Consider the following 22,703-nt stretch of genomic DNA (forward strand, 5'->3'; position numbering starts at 1 on the left):
ATAGCGTGCAGCAGCCACACAAAAGGCTGCCTTCATCGTCTTTCAAATATGAGAAATAGCTACAATCTTTTGAGTCCTACCAGCAAAATAAGCTTCAGCTAGATAGTCAAATCACAGTGATCAGTGGAGTCAGCTTTGCAAGGAAAATTCTAAGCTTTTTGTAAGGGGTTTTTTGGGACAAAGTGGGAAATAAATTTTTGCAAAACTAAATGTTTATATCCTCGTTGTCTTTAGAATTACTTCAGATTTCAAACTCAGATCTCGGTTTTGTCTGTGCATTTCAGTAGTAGGACATCTGAGAAGAAAGTGACAACAGTGACAGTAGTCATGGATTTCAGACCCCCTTGCCAAGACCTCTTCAGTATAACTACATATTACTTTTTTGCATAACTCCTTTCTCACTTGCATTTAACCACTTTTTGCATGAATAATTTCATGAAGTAGCAAAATCACTACTATATTAATTAATAATTAGTAATCCACATCATCCAACTGAAGTGAAAGAACTGAAACGTTTCTCAATCTCAATATTTACAAGTGCTACCTGTTTAGCATATGTGTGATATAGAATCCCATCTCTAACCTGAAATATATTATTGAATGATAGCTGTATATGAAATTATTTTGTTGATTTATATATATGAAGCACACAAGATTGATGTGAACGTGACAGAGCCTGTCAGCATTAATAAATGTATACCAAGGACATGTATGTACACCAAAGCAAAGATGATGACTGTTTAGTGAGAGGAAAATAGAAGTCTGCAGATGCTTTTAAAGACTTTGGTGTGTGGGAAACCAACATTGTATGATGTATTTAATGAAGCCTTAAGAATTCCCTTTTGAGGCCAAAGAGGTATGTTTGGTAAACCTGATTTTTCCTTCCTTTTTTCTCTCTCCAGCTCAGAACACTGGAATCTCAACTTTGTACAGGAATTCGTATGGTGCGCCTGCTGAAGATATCAAACATAACCAGGTAAGTACAGAGACTAAAATGTTACCGTTCCAGATGGCAAAAGACCAGTGCAACATCTTATATGAAAATGAAGAAAAATATCACAAATTAAAAAATTCACATATACAAACAGACTTCTTCCTGTAGATTTTTTCTCCTATGCTCAAATTAAACACCTGTGTTTGAATACATGAAATGAAATGGAGGTCCTGAAAGTCCTGCACACCTTGATAGCGATACTAGAAATAGAAAATAGAGTAGTTATGCTCACTTGTGCAGTTCTAATATTGGGCCCAAATTTGTAAGATCACTTGTGGGACTGTGAAAGGTAGTGAATTTAAGCAATCTTTTGTACTGTGTGCATAGAGTCCAATACAGGCATGTTTTGAACAAATATTGCAGAGTTTAGGCCATAGCAGTGCAACTGCTCCTGTCGTCTTGGAGCATTACTAACTCTTGCAAAGTCAGCAGGATGCTCAAAGTCTTCTGACATCGGTGTCTGAGAATCAATATTTGCAGTGATGACTTTATGAAGATTGACAGGCTACATTATTTTGCAATCACAAAGTCTGCCCAAACTTATAGAGGTGGCATAAAGTGAAAGATAGTCTCCTAAGATAGTCAGCATGTGTTTATACATTTCAAATTTTAATGAAGTCCCAACTATGAAAGCAGAGATTCACTAGGGCTATATGAAAAAAGTTTTATGGCAACCTTAGGTTAGGGAACCATCTGAGATTTTTTTTTCCTGCTTATCATAAACATTTCAGTTTCAAGGCAACTAGCTGGAATGTACAACGACACAAGATTGTCAACTTGAAGTGTTGAGGAGGTGGTAAGATGGTTCTGCTTAACAGTAACACAAGAACCCATTTCAGGGCACTTTGCTTGACATTTTCTCATGTGACTGTCCTGAAGACTGTAAATGGTTCTTAAGGATACAGTGTTGCCTGCCCCCTAAATCTCACTTCTGTCAAAGACAGCTGCAAAATGTTTAGCGTCTTTGAAGTGTATATTGCTTCCATTCAAATTCTTCAAGGCTGAGTTTTGGTTACCATTATATAGCTGCCAGTTATACATAGATTGTAGCTATGAAAGTAACTATAAGCTATGCTGCGTAAACTACTTTTGACATAAAGCAGCATCTTTAGCAGCAATAATATGAAATAATAAATATATTTGAATAATAATAATACTACTATTGCACGTAAAGAAATAAAATGACAAGGCAGAACTGTGGAATTAATTCACTACTAAGCAATACCTTGAGCAGATGTTAAGATAATGCACAACTTCGTATTTCAAGCACAATGAACATATGTAAGATTTACTCCTTCCATCCTGTTGCCCACAATAAGTTGTATCTAACAAGCTGTGGGTGTTGCTATCTTTCAGGTTTCAACACAGCCAGTTCCACAGGAGCCCAGCAGAAAAGATTATGAACCATATCAACCATTTCAGAATTCAACAAGAAACTATGATGAGTCCTTCTTTGAGGACCAAGTGCATCATCGTCCACCTGCAAGTGAATACAACATGCACCTGGGACTAAAGTCAACTGGCAACTACGTCGACTTCTATTCAGCTGCTCGTCCCTATAGTGAACTTAACTATGAAACAAGCCACTATCCAGCCTCTCCCGACTCCTGGGTTTGAGACTTAGGCAGATACAAAAGCTCCAGGAACTGTGCATGTGCATGCATACCACAAGACATTTTTTTTTCCTGCAAATTTAGTTTGTTAAAGCCTGTTCCATAGGAAGGCACAGATAACCAGTATGGAAAAAATTAAGAGATTTTTTTTAGAAGGCTAAAAGATATGAAGGCTAAACCTGGGAGTAATTAGAAAGAAATATATATATACATATATATATTTTACAGTGTGGGGCAACTTTACTGTTGGCCTGTAGAGTCTAAAGTTCAGTCCTGTATATTGAATGTGGCTGAAGGAAGGAGGAAGAACATGACAGTGGATGTGGGTCAAGAGTTAAGCACAAGTTACTGAGCAGCATACATACTTTATGGGGAACAGCTTCTCACACTTTGTTTAATATCCTCATTCATTGTGAATCTAGGCTTCAAGTTGCATTTGGGGTTTCCTCTGTACAGCAAGATATTTCTTGCCTTTTGTTAATGCATTGTTGTAAAGTATTTGATGTACATTACAGATAAAAAAAAAGGTGCATTGTGTATATTACACCAATGCCACAGTGTTTCTTCATCTATGGTTCTAAATATTGCTTCAATTTCAAATTTTGAAAGATGTATGAATTTCCAGTTTTTTGTTTTCTTTTCCCCGGTGCGTTTTAACAAAAAAAAAAATCAAAAAAAAATCAAAAAACAAAAAGGAATATTTAGCAGTATTGTTTGTTCTGATATGTGAATTTGTTTGTGGCAACTAAAAAAAAAGGCATTCAGCAATTTCTGACAACTAACATTCATCATTCCACACTCCTTGTCAACGAAGTGCTTTTTCACTGCCTAAAATTTTAGATGTAGATATTTGAAATAGATTTTTTTCATTTATACCAGTTTTCTTTATGATGATACAGTGTTAAAAGAAAATAAATTACAATTGATCTGTCATCCATATTTGCTAAGAATGTCTATTTCCAAGAACCTACCATACAAATACACATTCTTACTTGTGTGTGTCCATGTATGCATAGTATTCTGTGTGCGTGTATTTGAGTGTGTGTTTGCGTGGCGTAAGACTTCTTTCCATCTGATGTTCTCCTTGTTAAGCTTCAATTTTTGTTTGATTTTCAGTTCTTTTAAACAGTGGAAACTCCAGTATGTGCTTTCCCTTTCTCGCTTTTGTAACCATTGATAGAAATTCAACACTGTTAGACCACATGCTCACAAAAGATGGAGTAACCAATTTTTTTTCTCCGACTTCATCACCCCTAGGTGCCATTTTCATTAAAATAGCATCTCTTAATCTTCTCTTGAGGAAATTTCATTACTCTCCAGCCACCAACCAGTAAGTGCTCAAGGAAGGCAGAGTTTGATCTTGCCATCTCCCTGAGGGAATGGAAAACAAAGACCCAACAGACGCAAGTCTGGACTTCTCAAACTCTTTAGACTACAAAAGGGTCCAATTCCTGAACCATTAGGACAATCATTTATTTTAACCCATACCAAAAAGAAAATCCAATACTCAGAACACATTCCTCAAGTACTGAAATAAAGACCATATCTGTGCATTTAAAGTAAAATTCTAAAAAATGTAAGGGACAGAATTTTTTTTTTTAATTTAAAAAGAAAAGTTATCTAGGCTAGGAGACCAGAAGAACTGGCATATTCATTTTAGTTCATGTGATTTTGGAAAGAAAGAAAAGAATCAAGCATTTTCTAATTTGTGTGATTCAGGTAACAGTTCAGCATACAGTTTTCAGAGTATAAGACCCACCACAAATGGAGTAGTTTTAAATTGCTTAAATTACAAATAAGGAATTTGTTTTAGGTTGCAAACATTTCTGTGATTAGTCATTGTAATAGTCTTAACATCACCTGGCACACTTCTGGCTGTGCACAGGGGGAGAAGTCTCTCACTCTATAGGATGTGGCCCGAGTAGTTCATGCAGACAGGTATTGTGATGTAGAAATGATTTCTCAGTAATCTAGGACTATAGTTTAATCTTTTTGGCAGCTTTTCCCAGTGTACGATATGTAACCTTTGCTCTTTGTAGTAAACAGAGGGAAAAAATCGCATGCAAAAAAATTTTTAAAAAATTTAAGAAAGGGTGGGTGGGAGGGGCACAGTGGGCCAGATGTATAGTGAGGTAGATAAAAATACTATTCATAGTTTTGGACACAGGTTGTTTATATTTTATTTATTACATTGATTTTAATAAGTGACATTTGCAGTGCTCTTTTGAACAAAGCACATTTTCAGTATAAAAACTTTTTTTTAATAAAAAATGTCACTCGCAACTAGAAGTTCTTCTTGACTGCCTGATAAACACCAGGCTGGTACAGTTCTCCAGACACAGGTTTGCCAACAGGCTAAGGGGATGCATTGTTCTGTTTGAAGTTCTTAGGACAGGAGGTTATTGTAAGTTGAATATATATCCATTCTTCAAATTACTGAAATGCCCACATTGCCCTCTTTCAGCTCCTCTTAGGAATTACTTGGAGTCAAATGTTGACCATTGCTCAAGTGAGAGATTCTGGATCGATGACATGACATAAAATACCTTTTGTCTATACTTTGTGTTGGTTTGTTTCCATTCTTCTGTAGTGGCAAGTGCTCAGACTGATAACATTCACTCTTGCTGTACTGAGTTTTGAGAAGGTGTTGAATTACCTGGCTTCTTTTCCAGGCTTGGAAATCCAACACTGTTGCCATACTGAGCAAGATATATATGATGCATTCTTTTTAATACTGAGGAAAGTATCATTATCTATTGCTGTTCCCTTCATTCTTGTACTAGATCACACACAGAAATAGCAAAGAAACAAAACTGTTCCCAAAAAAATGTATAAAATATAATTGATGTACTGTAAAATGTTGGATTTTTTTTTTAACAAGCTTCGTATTAGAATCTTGTTCAGCTGTGTAGAGCTATATAAATCTCACTGTTTTATTAAATGCTGTTTATGGTCTGGAAGGAATGGTTAACCTATCTCAAGATTAACAAATTTGCACTAACATGAGCAATATTGATTTGAGGGAAAAAAAAGAATTCAATATTTAAAAGATAAACTATGATTTTAAAGGTATATTAACACTGAAAGTACATTTTGACAAATAACATATTTAAGCCCAAAATATAAATGGTTATGTCAGATAACACAAAAGAATTATAACAATATAGATTGAGAAAAAAATGTGTTTCACTGTACATGTTGCTAACATGTACAAAGACAAACTCATATTGACGTATTTTCTATTAATAAATCCTACTGTATTGTGGAGAATCGCTGGTCATAGTGCAGTATGTTTAAACTCAGAAGTTGATTCCATAGATTGATGCCTAGCTTCACACAGCAAACAAATCCTTGCCATTTATGTATTTTAAATATTAATCAGATAGCTTACTTTCAGCTCTTAAGTCATTCACTGCCCCCTCCCTCTACACCAGGTTGATGACCACAACCTACTCTACAACAGCCAGCCAAGGGGAAAGGTATTTTTGAGAAGAACACCCAGTTCACCCCTTGTTATGGCTGCAAGAGCTCAGCTGCCACCACTTGCAGAGAGTTTATCTACACTTACAAAAAAAACCCTGAAAACCTCAAGGCTGGTGCCACTGGTTAGGAATATGCTGTAAAAAATATGATCTTGGCCGCAGGTTGCATAGACCACAGCCAAGAAACGAAAAGTGAAACATTGATTTACTTGTGCATTGCTGGGAATCCCAGCGTGCAGTGCATGTAAAGGCTCAGGAATAATTGTTTTCTGAGTTGCATGAGCCTGTAGAAGCATCTTGCCAGGGAGGCTTACAATTCAAATCAGAAATGCTGACTGAAATTTTTATATCTTGGCACAGCACAGACTGTACAAGCCAATGCACTGTAAAGGAGGCTTCCTCAGCTCCTCCATCACTGTTACTCATCCTCTCCTGCCAGCAGCCAGAAAGAGAGGAGTTTAATGTTATTGTTTGCATCATGGGGAGGAGCAGGAGAGATGGAGACAGCAATCCAAAGCAGAGGGAGGAAACAAACAAAGGGCTTAAAAATGTTTGGAGTTTGTTCACGAAGGCAGATGTACATCCAAAATTACTATCAGTGGAATGGACCCAAGAGATTTTATGCACCAAGATCATCAAATATTATCAACAAGTTAATGAAATGAACATTTAATAGCAGCAATGTGATGCACATGAAGCTTTATCCTAGAAAAGTGGGAGCGAGCAGCAAAGGGAGGTCACAGGTCAGTGTCAGGCACTTCCAGCTTCAGCCAGCAGATGTTGGTCATGGGGGCAGAGACTGCTTACTGCTCTGAAAGAGAGGAAGGAGGGATGAGACTCTTGATAAAAATCTTTAGGTCCAAGCCTTTCAGACTGGGTCAAAACAACACTTTTTGCAAACCCGCCCCCTTGCCTTGTCATCCTCAGTAGCAGAGTGTGGTCCCCCCAACAGATACACAGGCATGGTGAACATGGGGGCAATCCCATCAAGGACCCAGATTGCAAGGCCCTTTACTCTCAGGTGGGCAATATGTGATGCAGGTGAGTGTCTGATGGCCACCCATGCTGAATGCTGCCAGGGCCAGGGCTGGACTGTTGAGCAGATACAGCCACTTCTGATTTGAAGCCCAGCGTTTTCCCTGGAGGACAGATGGGCACCAACGTCTGCTGAAGAACTCTGCAGTCCTGGCTCTTTTCCAGGGAACTAGACAGTTTTTAAATAGTAGCCTAAAGCCAGTTTCAGATATTTGTGCTGAGAGATTTGATTTTCATCCCCAGGCAAGGGGATTGAAGGCTGCTGCTTATACCTGTTATGAGAGGGGCATCCCCACCTTCCAGGCTGTTCTAAAAGACAAGTGAGAAAAGCCATGACTATTGCACACCTTTTCATAACCTGGGTTAGGAGCATTTGCTTCGAACTCATGCTCCACTCTTCTGAGGGCCAAACCAAACAGCTCCATGTAACACAAGCATTTCAAGTTCTGCCCACCCGAACGCTCCACCTGGGTTTTGCACCATCTTGACTGGGACACATCGGTCAAAAGACTGACACACCACAGTCCTCTGCAAGTCCAGCAAGGCACATGCATGGGTGCCAGTGCTAGTTGGGTACAGTACTCTAGCAAGACACCATGCCAACGTGTTATTCTTAAACCTAATTCTTAATCAAACTCACTGTAGTATTTTTAATACAATTTTAAAAGCAGTTTCTTCTCTCTGTGAGCATTTGTATTGCTTTGCCAGAAGAAAGCGCGTGCTAAACTCTTACAACATGTAAATGTTTAGCTTACACTTAATTTTAAAGCCCACAGAAATCCCTGGAAAGATTTCCACCAGCTTTACCAGGCCCAAAGTGACAACAAGTGAAGAACTGGTACAACCTTCTCAAAGGATGTGCACATCAAGGTCACTCTTACCAATACATCAAAGGCTGCAACCTTCTAATAGCTAACAGGAGGGAAAAAAAGCAAGTTATTTCCTGGTACCTGTCTGTCAAAATTTACTGTAGAACCTTTGCCTCTCTGCACTTTTATTTTCACTACTTTCAGAGAGTGACATAGATAAAAAGTACTCACAGTGACTGATTGTTGCAGTTAATTTCAGTAGTCGGATGAGCAGTTCCAGACACCGAAATACCTTTCATTTCCAAATGGGTAAAATCTGAAATTTGCCACTAAACCTAGGAAACCAAAATAGCAGTGGCTTGCTGATTCACTATTTTCATAAATTCAATTGAATTAGTAGCTCACATAAGTCTTTTCATTTATACATAGCCCACTGGCTATGGGGGTGGATTTTTACATAATTTCTTTTACGTTAATGTTACATAGGCAGAAAATTTTACATTAATGTTACATAGGCAGAACATGTCATGACAGTAATTTGTTTAATAACATCAGGGCTGAAGAGAAAATTTCTAGCAGAGAATTGTTTACAGACACAATCAATTATTACCTCTGTCATCCACTGAGATAGAGAAAAAAAAAGCATCTACCATATGAAGTCTAACATCTTCCATAGCAAATATAACTCCATTTAAAAAGACACTTTCACCCTTCCCTCAAAAAACAAACAAACAAACAAACAACAACAACAACAAAACCAAACCCCACAACCTTTTCCTCTAAGCTTCTCTGGTTTTGACTTTTTGATTGGGGTGGTAGGAGGGGAGGAGAATTTGTACTAAATGCAATATTTGAACAATGTTTTGTGTTGCTTTTGTTTCTGCCCAAGCTCCGTGGATGTGCGCAAAGGGCCACTCACTACCATAGTGCTGTAGCAGCATTAAGCAAATCAAAACATGCCAAATAACAGCCACATTGTCAAATGTGACAGCCACCACTTCCAAAACCCTGGCTACCACTGCAGGCTTGTCATCACAGGAAAGAAAAAAACAGAGTGGCTCATTCTTTGAAGTATCAGCCTCCTGTTACACATACACACCAGCACTCAGTCAAAAGTGAAAAGAGTGAACTGTGCAAAAGCTGCTCTGAAAAGACTCACTGCCTTTCGGATGCCCTCTACTGCAGGGCTGAGTGGGGCAGTGTGTGGGGCAGCCCACACCTGTGGGAGCACCCCCAATGGGGAGGAAGGTGGGGGTCAAGGGCCTGCAACAGTGGGTAAAAGTGGACAGAAGCATCTTAGACCTTGGCAGGGCAGAAGTGCTGGGACCAAGGAGTGGGGGCCAGCCAGAGAGCTCTGGCAGAGCTGCAGCTTCAAAACACTCAGACCAGGCACTGCTGCCTTACGCTGCTCCTGCAGCTCCAGCAGGGGCCTTCCTGTCCAGATTTTTGCATTACTTTCAGTTAGAATGGTTTAAGAGGTCATCTGTTTGGGTTTTTTTTTTCTCCTGGTCCTTTTTTCACAATGTAACACTTCACAGAATCATAGAATGGTTTGTGTTGAAGGGGACCTTAAATATCATCTACTCCAAACTCCCTCCATGAGCCAGGACATCTTCCACTAGACCAGGTTGCTCAGAGTCCCATCCAATCTGTCCTTGAACCCTTTCAGGGACGGGGCATCCAGAGCTTCTCTAAGCAACCTCTTCCAGTGTCTTGCTACCCTCACAGAAAATAATTTCTAACGTTTAATCTAAATTTCCTCTCTTTTAGTTTAATACCACTCCCCTTGTCCCATCACTATCTGCCTTTAGTTAGAAGGGTTTAACAGGATAGCTATTTTTTTTCTTTGTTTTCTTCAATTTCCTTTTTAATAGTGCCATTTGGTCCATTCCAGTTACCAAAACCCAGGTGCAGAGCCAACGCTTGCATCTCAGCAACTCATTCTGCTCTTGCAGTCACAGTTGGTGGTAATGTAGAAAAAAAAATCTCAGTTAGTAGAAACTGATAATTATGCATTCTGAATATGATAAAATTGTTAAATATGTGTGGCTTGCTGGTGCACTAAAGCTTGGGCAACAGCTCACAGCCGTGAGTGAGGCTCTGGTCTGGGCACATAGTGAGATGTTTGGGCAAGAGGCTACAGACTGCCCGAGTGAGGAGGCACTGCCCACAGGTTATGCCACAGTCCCCACCAAGGAGAAAGGCTCTCTGCCAGCATATGGGCATCTGTAGTGTCTTTTCAGTTATTAAGAAAGGAATGTGGAGTTGTAAGCCTGAGACCAGGAGATTTAGAGCTGCAGTTGTTAATGGAGGGGAAAATGCAAGCTATCCTTCCCACAGCTAAGGTCTGTGATTTAGGCTTTTTTGCCCTTGTTTTTTTTTTTTTTTTGCTTTCAATAATCAGTTGTTTTGACTTCCTAAAATTTGATGTATATGTGTAGTTTAACATAATGATTTGGTTTAACAACACTGTGACATAAATGCAAATTATGTACTCTAATAGACTGTGAAATTCCAGGTCTATCAGCTGTGTATACCATACATAGTTAATTAACGACTGCACAAATCAGCAAAATTAAGGTTAAAGAGGTGTTAAAAGACAGGAAAATTGTGGAGCTGCTTTGTGAAGTGACAAATGATGGCTGCCATTCATCTTGTCTCTGACATGCCACAGTTTAAATACAATGTTTGTCTGCTGTATTAACTTCCATTTAAAAAAATAAAAGCAGTTTTATAAACCAGAACAACTTCAGTCACAGCTAAGCCTGACCTGCTGAACTGAGGGATATAAAAAGTGGGAAATTAACTGTATAGTCTTTTATTGTGTTTTCGATACCATGTCCAGAAATCATGAATTAACCCAGAAAGGCTGAGACTCTTTTACTTTCAGGGATTTACTCTGTGCCTTGTTGATGGTACTTACTGCCTCTCACAAGACCATTTGTCAAGGTACTGATGGAGCCCCACCAAATGGTCAACAATATTTTCCTGAACTGTCACAAAGAGGTATGTGTTTGGGAAGCAAAACAGCAGGTTTTTGTCTTGTCACAACTGAACTCCTGATCCTTCCTTTGTCCACCCCACATAGGGATAGAAGAGCAGAAAGGGGATGTGACTGTCCAAACGTGCTATTTGAAATAAATCACCACCTGGAACCAGGAGCATCTAAAACCATCTAATGACATCTTAGCTCTACTTTTATTTTGATGTGAGGCCTCCAATGCCAATGGATGTGCTGTGGCAAAGGGAGAAATTCAGCTTATTGAATGCAAAAAAGTTTTCAGCTTGATTTTGTTCCCCTGCCCCTAAGGGTGCTGAAGCTAGTGTTTTATTAGCAACCTCCCTAAATGTACCTGCTGCTCCTGTTACTGCCAATCATGTCCTTGCAGACTTGACTATTTACTGTACCTGGGTCAATAAGCAAGACATGAAATAGTGCCACCAGGAACTGAAGTTAGCTGAGGTTTAACAAAGTCAAACCAGTTTGGTGTAATGGAAGAGACTTGCAAGGCAAAGATGCAAAGATTCTGAGATCCCTTAAAGTGCCCTCTGGAAAGAGAGCTCCTCTCATCACAGAAGGGAACGAAAGGCAGCATGCCTGCAGGAGAGGCAGATGTGCACTGAGTCTGTCAGGTCTTTGCACAGCTGCCTGCTAAGCTGGACACACAGTTTGCTGTGCATTTTCATGCCTTTACTCAGTACGGGAGGTACCAGCCACTCTTACTGCCCCAGAGCAGATGGAACTGCCCAGAGCTTTGCAGTAGCTTGTCCTCTGGCGCAATTCCAATGAGTGGCCAGATCTGGGTGGTGGCAGGACAGCAACAGGGCTTGTGCCAAGCATGGGTGGCACTGGCAGAGGCACGAGAGGTGAGCGCCATGGGGAACCAAGACTTCACTGAGCTCAGACAATGGTACAGAGACAGGCCAATGACTGCAAGGCTGTCAAACAAAAATGATAATATTAGTGGCAATGATGCATTTGTACAGTAATACTAAGTTTTAAGATTTATAACAGTAACAATGCTTTAAGCCTCAAGCCTTCTCTGGATTTGTCTGGTCTTTAGCCCATTTTAGCAGTATGTGCAAAAATTATCTTAGAAACTTTTTTAACAGCAACTCTGTTATCCATCTTTCTTTGGCCGTCGTAGTATTTGTATGTCTTAGATGAGGTTTTGCTTAGCCTTGCAAATTGTGTGGTGTCAGCAGTCTGCATGAGCAAAAATACTCATTCAAATACAGGAGGGATACCAATTAAACAGTTGCAGATTAAATCATGAACAGCCTGTGATAAGTGAGGAAAGGAGGACATGAGCTGCATCCAAGGCCAAGTTGACATCCATTACAGGGCATGGATGTGCCTACAAGCCAAGCAACCTGAGGAAAATTAACAGGGACTGGATGTTAACTTGGTTAACAGCAGATATGTGAGGGAGATACTGTGTTTTCCCTCACTGGAGGGATACCAGAAGGGGACGCTCTGGGCAGAAAGAGGTCTGGTCTGACATTTCTCAGGCCTGGCAAGCTTAGAGCAGGACAATGAGCTTAGGTCTGAATGTGTGTCTATTCTTCACATGTGTAAGATCTTGCTAAAACTACATCAAGAATGAGGAAATGTTGCCCAGTTGTTGCTGTGCAGCACAGACAGTATCCAAGACCTGTAAATCAGCGTAGCCTCTGTGTCTGTCCCAGCATAAAAGGTTATCAGAAGGGGAGTTACTTTTCCCTAACACACGTATGACTGTGAGTTTATAGGTGAGGACCTCAAAAATGGGTTTATAGGTGAGGACCTCATGGCATTCCTTCATGCTGGAATACAACAGGAAAGGACTCAGTAGCCTGTGGAGGAAAAGCCCTGTTGAAGGCTAATTCTATCAGAGGAGATCTCGATGAGATAATGAAAATATTGTACTTGATCAGATGGACATTCTTCTATATCCAACCTTCCTTCTTGACCTCAGTTTTCTAAAAGCAGAATGGAAGTTGCTTTGCTTATGGCCTGATGAAGCTAACTCTGATTAGGACAGACACTTTAAAATATAGACAGAATTTAGTGTAGATAGAAGAGATCAAATACTGTTGTTTTCATTTGTGTTCTTAATTCTGTTATCATTGTGCTCTGAAAGAATGATAAATGTTCTTTTTATATGCTTGATAATTGATTTGCCTTATTATTGAATTTCCTTAACGCTGATGGAGCTAAATAGTACAATATGGATTATATTGATTTTTCTGGAAACAGAATATTTGTCTGCAATTTCTATTAATTCACTGAAGACATTTATGCCTTACAGTAATAATCAAATAATGCATAACTGACTTTCTATTGCTTTCAGGCAGCATCAGGGATGAAGTGTGATCAATTCATAAAGTTCAATAGACACTGGAGCTCTGTTCTATATAAAACTGTCTTAAATGTCTTCATAAAAGCAAAAATGAGATCCTAACACTGAATTTACATCAGAGGGTGCCTAGAACTCTTTGGTCTGGGTAAAGTTTAGTTCCAAAATTTGCTTACTCATCCAATCAAAGTCAATAAACACTTGGTGTTGCAGGGAGCATCTCTGGTTTTGGACACTGCAGACATGATGTAGACTGGAGGAAGAAGTTGTTCTGAATTAGGACGAACGTCCATTTTAATTGAGCTTTTCCTCTAGATCTGTGTTTTTTGAAAAGCAGATGCATAGGGACTTGTTGAAGAGAGTTTTATAAATTTCAATAAGTCAATAGTGCTTTTCAGTCCTGAAGGAAAAATACAGTCATTAGAAATATCTTCCGTGCCTAGTTCTGCATAGCAAACTATGAAGAATCTGTATGGCTGTATCAGTTGTCAAGCTTCAAAGCTTATGGTTCACAATCCTTTTATAGTGATGTGAATTAAATTGTATTTGCCAAATCTAACACCTGTTAGCCTAGGAAGACTTCTTTTGTCTTTTCCAGATGGATTCCTGCAGTGTGTGTATGAGGGCAGGTTGTTTTACCATGTTGACTAGAGTTTGAATGCGCATTTTGTCCAAAAAAATAAAAAAGATAAGCCTGCAGCATTTGTCAAAATGACAGTTCAGTTTCTGCATATCATCCCTCCCACTAATTTAGCGCCCATTTTTTGTTTATATCTTACACAAGAATAATTTCTTTTTCATAAGACAACAATTTTCCCCTTATCTGTACTAAAGGGTTAAGTAGCTTTTTCATCACACTTAGGAACATAACTGTAACCTTGAGTTTTTCATAAAAGCCTTTCTTTCCTTCAAGGGCATGCTGACTACATTCATCTAATTTTGCCACTCTGATTTGCATATTAAAGAATTGTTTCTTCTTGCAGAAAAACAGTGTGAGCAAAATCCATGGCTTTTGATGCGAACTGTAAGCTAGATTAATGTTAGAGAAAATAATTACAGAAACCAAAATAATATATAACTTACTAGAGAACTAACAAGGCAGTATCTAGTCACAGAGTTAACAGCTTGAAGACAGAGCTCTATTTCAAAGGCTTTTATCTTTCAACAGATGTCTGTAAGAGAAAATCATCATGAGAATACCATGCTGTATCTTAGAGCTGAGCTGGTAGGGCATGGATTGCCTACACACAAAACCACATTCCAAAACAAACAAGAAGCCCAAAGCCAATACTTGGTGGCAGTATGCAGAACAAATCAAGGATTTGGTAAGTTATGTGAACTCTTAATTTAAAAAGTCTAGCTTTTACATCCAATTTTCACTCCCTTTTGCCCAGCAAGTAAAAGTGTTAAAGTAGACAATATGACATTTGTCTTATGAAGAATTTAACATGCAGCCTGACTGATGGCCAAAATTAGATCGATGTGGTCATAAACTTGAGCATGGAAGGTGTTGGAACAAAGCTCTTTGAGGCTTCAAAATATTGGTGGGAGAACCAGACACCCTACTGTCTGTCTAGATGTGTTCTTTGCATACATACAGACTGCATTTTTTCTATGAGATGAGGAAACTGAACATGTCTGTAATACAGGTTATTTGCCTGTGTCTGAGAAGCCAAATACATTTCTCCTGTGTTTTGTATTCCCAAAGTGTACAATATTTTTTATAATGACAGAGGGTTTAGAGAAGAATCAAAAATCCTTAAAATTCTTCTGTCATACACTTTTCCATGGTTAGAATTAGCAACATTCGCAGGTTTCTTTACCATGCCTGTAGCCAACCATCTCCTACAAATTTACTCGCTCCTAAGTCCCATTTGAATGTGAGTTCTACGACGTCTCTCACAATTGTCTGTTTTTAGGACTATCCTACTAATACATCCTGAGGTACATATATGCCACCCAAACAAAGTTCTGCCTTTTTTTTTTTAATCCCCCAACTTATCTTTGTCTGGAAAAACATGAACTAAAATATTCTATTTCTTCTTTTTTCTTTTTTTTTTGTCTTTCACAGAGCAGCCAACCATTTGATCAACTAAATGGCATCATTTCCAGAAATTGAAGCACACTGATTTCCTACACCAGCTTTAAAGAACAGAGTCAATCTGACCTACAGTTACACCACAGAGCTAAGGTACAATGAAAAAATGATCAGAAAGAGTTATTAAAACTGCATCCTCTAAGGCCTTGTCTTTTGCTCTCATTTGTGGAAGATGCCTTTCACTTCCTTTCAAGGCTTCAGTCTTCCAATGACTCTAACTCCTTCCTGCATAAAAAGTGTTGCCATTGTTAACATTTAGCTAACATATGCCATCCCAAGCTTTTTCATCTCATTATGTGATAGCATGTTCTGTGGTAGTCCTCTTCATTTTTTCTCAGTTTTGAACACCTTTTTTGGTAAAGGTGGCACATACAAAGTTCTCCAAAACAGCTTACTTGTTCTCATTCCATGAGCATGTACCTTTTCCATTTCTACAAAGACCATTCCAGTAGCTGTCTTTTTTCTCTACATTTTCAAGGAAATACATACAGCAAGCTTTTCACTTTCTCCTGTCATGAAACTGTCTAACACATCGAAATTTCAGTTTCTCTACAGATGCTTCCAGTAATCTATGCCAAGACTTCATATTCCGCAGCACCATTTCACTTGAATAATTTGTGCTTAGCTTAACACTTCTCCACATTTAAATATATACTCTGCAAAGCTTTTACAGCATGGCTTAGTACTTTCTCAGACTTAGGAAAGCAATCAAACATGCCTTCCATTACAAGTCACTTCAGCAAATGTATTGGCACTTCATCAAGAGACTTTCCTCACTTTCATATTCCTACCTGCTTTTATGACTTGCTCCTTCTAGATACAGCCTATCTCATCCCAGTTGGATTTACATGATTTAACTTCTCTCTTGCATTCTCTTTATGTGGTACTCTTGCAAAATAATCACTCCAAGCATTGCTAATTAATTCAGCATTCATTTCCAATATACCTTATTTACTTCTTACATAAGCAAGTATGTTCGCACCCCTTATCATTTGTTCTCCTGCCTGGATAAGCTTGCAAATGATTTTTTTTTAATGTGTCTTGAGTCTTTCCCCTCCCTGGAGAGCTATAAAATTGACTGCTAACTCCACTTTTAGCTGACACTGCTTCTTTGCCTTCCTTTTTTCCTTGTCATAATTTCACTGCTTTTGAGAGATTGTTCCCATCTTTTCAACTCAACAGATTCTTTTACTTGAGTTTTTCATAAACAAGTCTACTTTGTTATCTAATTCAGCTCTAATATTAGTACTGAGGACTTTTTGAAGAAAACCTACCTATAGATACCAGTCTGCCCTATTTATATTAATTGCATGTAACAGATCACACATGTCAGAGGTGTTGTTATTATTGCCTGGAAAATAGGGATTAGGTATATGCAGTAGGATATGTTTTTGCCCCCCACAATGGGTTTGTCTCAATGATTTTTTTCAGGTTGTGATGGTATTCTAGACAGCAATGAATTTCTTTGCCCCAAATGCCTGTAAGTGGAAAAACACTGTTACATGAATGAAGAATCAAGGTAATGAGAAGCAGACAGGTAAACCTAACAAGTATCAAAAAAATTTTATAAAATGCTCAGCACTTTAAAGCTTCAAACATAATTGTCATGGACACATATTTTTTCCAGAAGATCTTCTTAATAAAGATGAGTTCCTTTTGAAAAATTTCTCCCTGACCTTTTTTCATTAAATACATATTCTACCAAACAGCTGATGGCTGCACAGTATGTTTGTAGAAACGCCAGCAAAACTGGGCACCATATCCTGGCTCACTATGTTGTGTTTTTACAACCCAAAATCCTTCCAATGTGCAATCCTTGTTTTGTCTGGCTACTGTGCATAAAATTCAACAAGAAAGCATAGAGAAAAAAAATCGGCTTTCTGAAGAAGGGGAAAGATTAATCATCTCTGCAATGTCTCAGTGGTGCAATGCAAAATAATTTCAGTAGGGCAGCAGAAAGGTGTGTGTCACTGCCACTTGCAGCCAAGAAGAGAAAAATGGGATAACCTCTAACCAAAACATCTAAAGCTCTGTCATGTCACTTGAGTGTTAATTTTTTGACAAGGTTACTTTAATTAGTTGGCAGATGATAGAAAGAAACATGACAGGTAAGCATAACCTGACAGGTCTCGAATCCCTGCTGTCCCCTCTGCCTGTTCATTTTGAAATTTGGGCTAAAATTTGCATTGCCATAAGGCTAAATGTTGGCGTGGAAGTTTCTGCACCAGATGTTAGTTTCACTTTTAGGAGGTTTTGGATGCATACTTAGAATATTTTAGCAACAACAACAACAGAAATGCACAAGAGATTAATTTTTAAAGGACTAAAGTCAAGGCTGACCTTTTCCAGTTTTAGTCAGCAAAAAGGGACTGTCCAAGTCTTCCCAATTTGAGAACATATATTGTTCTCTGAGAGAGTGTGAGTGTGACAAAATATAAAAATTAAACAGCTTTTAGGATCAGTGAGGAAAAATTAAAAAATATGCATTTCAGGGAGGGGGCAAAAGCTGTGTAAATATGCTTTTATTTTTATTATGATTTAAACAATTTTACAGTGTTTAAGAGCAAAATTCACTGTGCAATTAGGATAGCAGGCTTTCTCATTTTCAGCCTGTCTTCGGTAGTTAAAATTAGGCCTAAGAAATGGGAATTATGAATACCACTTCCGGGACTGCCACTGATCATTTAGGCTTGGTAATGCAGATATTTCTGCATTTGAGTATCACTGTCTGCATGAATAGACCAACGGTTCAGTAAGACCATTTGTAGGTTTTCAGCTGCAAGGGACTGTGCACTATTTCCAGGACTGGAATCCTAACTTCTGACTTTGCTTTTGAAGAGCAAAATGTGCCTCCATACCCTGAGGGTGAACACAGCCCAGTTTTCTTTGCTCCATCACTTCCAGGTAAATCAATGGAATTTCTCCTTAGAACTATTTTATTTTCCCTTAAGTTGATCTGATTTTGCACACTCCCTGATGCCTGAATGCCAGAAATGATACTCAAAATCTGAAGAACTTTTGCATAACATTCCTGTTCTGTAATGTTGTTCTGACTAGTAGTGAGGGTGAGTAAGAGATGAGATAAAAATGAAAATCTGGTGTGGAACAATTCAGGGCACTATAGCTCAGATGAGTGCATATTGTTTTGGTGGGGTTTTCCTGTGTTGCTTTTATGTTACCTTAGTTGTAATATTCGACACTGTTCCATAAAGCAGCTTGTAATTTCTCCATTGAAACTTCCATAGCTTTCAGTCCCTTCTCTGACATTCGATATATATTATATCGACAATGGATAACATCCACTTGGCACAAGTACTATTTGTCTGAAATTTTTAACTTATTTGACCACAGGATGGGATTTGAGTTTTTTTTTATATTGAGCTTAAGAAAATATTTTGCTTCAAATTGCTCACTATTTGTGAGACTCGTCCACTTTGGACCAAGAGACATTCCTGATTTCTATGTATTATAGAAATGACCGTGATCAGCTCTAGGTGAGGGTCTGCTGACTTTTCCACCAGAACCTGCCATCAGTGCTGAGCACTTCAGTCCTTAAACATAGGATAGGGCCAACAACATCTCTCCTCATGCAGGATATTATTTCAGTATGGGAACACTGCATTGTGGACTGGTCTCCATTTCTGTCTCTTCTTTTTCTGTTTTGGATAATCAAATGCAGAACCAGACAATGTATGCTGCTAGATCCCCATTCCCAGGGAAATGGCCTCTCCTGGATCTAGAAACTGTACCTGTTTTCAGGCTGCCTGCATTTCCCGTTCTGTCACAGACAAGACATGGTGTACCTACATGCTGCCAGCCACATCTCCTACAGGGGTTGTGCTCTGCAGAGGTCTGACCCTCAGTCCAACTGTTATGGGTGACAGTCAAATTCATCAGTACCTTCAATGCTGACAACACTTGCAGAGAAGTTGCAGATCCATAAAACAGGAACATAGGCTGGGTGTTGCTTTTGCTGTCTAGGGTGGGAATCCCTGTGTAATTTTTTCTCAAATTTCTTGACTGAAAACCTGAAATCCCTGGCAACCACCTGAATCAAAGCCATAAGGAACTTGCAGGAAAGGAAACTGATTCTCCCCAGCCACCCAGATGGTTGTTCCCTTATAAGATTTGGGCAAATATTGTATAATTAGCACTATTCAATCAGTCCCATTAAAGGACCGTCTGCCTCAGCAGAGAGGTTGTGTCTGGTGTCTCTTGCAGGGTTCATTGCCACCTTTACTCCTGACTGGGTGACAATAATTTCAGAGCTTCTTTAGGGATAATGATGTCTTAAATATAATGCTTTTTGGTTATAATAAGAAAAAAAAAATCAGAAATACTGACTTTTAATTATTAGGGTTTTACATTTCAAACCAGTAGGCAGGTTCCTCGTTAAGTCAGTTCTAAACCTGACCAACATAGAAGCACATAACTTTGTTTACTGTTACCCACAAAAATAAATTTTGAAATATTTAAAAGATTTAGTTCTAGTTCTCTGAGAACAGTTTCTGCTCTCTCAAATTTTATTTCCATTTTATATTGTCATGTCTATGACTGTTTACAGCACCTGGCTTGGAATCTATAAATAATAACCTCACTTTCAAAGCAAAAGTTCCTTTCTAATAAAAAAAACCAAAAAAACCCCAACCAAACAAAAACAAAACAACAACAAAAAAAACCCAAACAAAAACAAAACAAAAAAACGAAACCCCAAACCCAATTCTCTTAAAATTACAACAAAGTTTAGGTTAAGAAAAGCCCAAACATTAAAATCAAATGTTAAAGTTGACATATAGAGATAAAGCGAAAATAAAATTTACAGAAAGAGTATTTTAAGACTGCTATTAAAGCATTGTGCATTGTCATTCATATATATTAGATATATTCATAGTTTGTGTGTGTATGTGTATGCATATTGGGTATATGAGTACTTACTTCAGCATCTGGCTTAGCACAATTCTGATGTTGTTAATGAACCAATCCTATTAGATCTTAATGCATGTTATCTACAGATTCATAAAAACATCATAGATTGAAATTTGGACCATCAAGATTGCAAAGATCAACACCAGAACAAGAAAATAATGGACACAGCATTTAGCCTAACCCGCCAGCCCTGTGCTATGCCCCAGTCCTGCTCCCCAGGGTCACATTTGTGTTTCACAGCAGGTGTCCTTCCCAAAGAAGAACTAAGTCAGGGGAAATCCACAATTAGTTTCTGAACAACCCCTGATGGGAAGAGCTGGAAAGCAGGGCACACCAGGAGATGCCTTTTGACATCCTTTTGACAGAAATTATGATGACAGTGCTTTCCTCTTGTATACACTCCAGTGGAGCTGCTAGTATGGCTTTATATGATCAGAGAAGCAGGAGACTCAGGTGCCCAGGGCCTGAGTAGCAGTTGAGCCAGAGTAGACAGCAGGTGGGACAGGACACTGCTAGCGTGGGATGCTAAAGAGATGAGTTGAGAGTTTTCCTCCACCATAAAGTGGTGCTAAGGAAGGAGCTTTGGAAGAATCATTTCCAGAGCTGATGTTTGGCACTTGCAATGCTGTGGATAGGTCTGGCAGACAGAGGCATGATAGGTGAGTACACTCAGGGGAACAGTGTTGCAGAGCTGAGACTGTGTTTGTAGCAGTGCTCAGTGTTTTTGAGATAGGAGAACCTTGCCTAGGTTTTGAAGAGCAGGCAGGCTGTGGCTTGTTACGGTGTGACATAGCAGAGGCACAGAGATGATTGTGGGGATGCTGCTGTGGATTTGGGTCGGGGTGTTCATAGGGTCTGTTGCTCTTTTGCACCCAAGGTGGAATGAACTCTGTTCCTTTTAAAAAGAAAGACTGGCAACTCTGCATGATTTCTACTGCTGAGACAGTAATTCCTTGGTATTGAAAGACTTGAATGAACTTGTTGGTCCAGCGCATAGCTGTGAGCACTTCCCTGTGCTGGGAGGAGTGCTGGGCTGAGTGTACATATCAGAAGCCTCGTAGCTTCCAGTCACTCCTCTGAATTCTCTGTCTCTTACTTCCTCCCTGAGCCTCGAGATAGATGACACTCACTGTGTTCAATGGCAAATGGTTGCCCAGTGTGCTGGCTTGGCTGCTGTGGCTGGGGACAGTTCAGTCATTAGCAGGCTCAACTCGTAAGAGAATTGGACTTTCTTCTGAGAAGGATTGAAATTTATTTAAGAGAATTTTATTGACTGATTTAATGGCCTTGATGCTGTGAATTTGTTGTCCTTCGTTTTGAAGCTGATAAACAATTGCTGCTTAAGACCCAAGGTATGTAAAGCACCACATGATTCGCACAAGCCAGCAGTGCTCAAGACAGACTTTTGTCTGTCTTAGGCTGTCTGGAAATGTGCACATGCCACTGTTAATTAATAGCCTAACCTTATGAATATTGAAGAGGGATGGGGAGATGAACAGAATAGCAACAATATGACTTACTATAAAAATTTTTCAACTATTACTAAACTATAAGTATTTACGCAGAGGGTGCGTTTTGGTTGGTTTTTGTTTAGGATTTGTTCCAATTTTTATACAGTTTTATAACATAAATCTGGAAGAGTCATTTACTTTGTTGGAGTTTTTGTGAACCTCAACTGTTTTGAGACAAGCAGAATTTGCACGTGTAATTCTCTCAAAATAATGTTATACTCGAAAATACTTTTTTGCCCAAACAATATGAGACTAATTCCTGAGCCCCTCAAGGCAGGCTGTGCCATGGTCCCTCTGCTTCTCTCTGTCCTGTGTTCACTAGCCTGCTGTTTAATGACTATGTATCTGTGATTGAGTTTAAATTTTTTTTGTCCCCGTTTACATCAAATGCACAGTTGGTAAGTTTATGGCTGCATCATATAATAAAGAAAAAACAATACTTGGGGCTCCATTCATTATCTATCAAAGCCAGTTTCAACTTTAGTAGTTTATCAGCAAAATATTTTATGGTAACATTAATCCACTAGGAGGCTACTTTAGTAGAGTTGAACATCCATCTGTGACATGTTTAAGTAGATGATCCCTCTGTAGATTCCTGTTCTACTGGCAAACTGGGAATGTATGTAATGGAATTTTTTGCTTTACACAGTCCAAGTGCACCTGGTGAAAAATGGGCTGCTGAATACCCAGAGTGGCCACTGTGTTCTGGGGGATGTGTTTTGCCTGGCTGCCTATCTCAGGAAACCATGAGATATTCAGGGGACCCTGAAAGGGGAAAATGAGTCTGTATAAAGAAAATATTCTGAAAGAGTGAACTCCTCACCGTTGTAGAATCACTGAGGTTAGAAAAGACCTCTGAGGTCATCAAGTCCACCTTTTAACCTAATTTTGTCAAC

General features: G+C 39.0%; 1 protein-coding gene across 5 annotated transcripts in view; it reads left to right on the plus strand.

Moving 5' to 3' along the window:
* Positions 1-3,541, plus strand: part of CTNND2 (catenin delta 2) — a 514,557-nt gene extending 511,016 nt beyond the window's left edge. For all 5 annotated transcript variants that reach the window (XM_017824127.1, XM_017824125.1, XM_017824130.1 and 2 more), the window contains 2 exons: positions 903-976; positions 2,351-3,541. In XM_017824127.1, coding sequence (XP_017679616.1) covers positions 903-976; positions 2,351-2,611 — 335 coding nt within the window. In that variant the 3' untranslated portion in view covers positions 2,612-3,541. The remainder of the gene's footprint in view (positions 1-902; positions 977-2,350) is intronic.
* The last annotated feature ends 19,162 nt before the right edge of the window (positions 3,542-22,703 follow it).

The sequence above is a fragment of the Lepidothrix coronata genome, unplaced genomic scaffold (genome assembly GCF_001604755.1).
Source record: "Lepidothrix coronata isolate B3197 unplaced genomic scaffold, Lepidothrix_coronata-1.0 Scaffold109, whole genome shotgun sequence".
Lineage (NCBI taxonomy): Eukaryota > Metazoa > Chordata > Aves > Passeriformes > Pipridae > Lepidothrix > Lepidothrix coronata.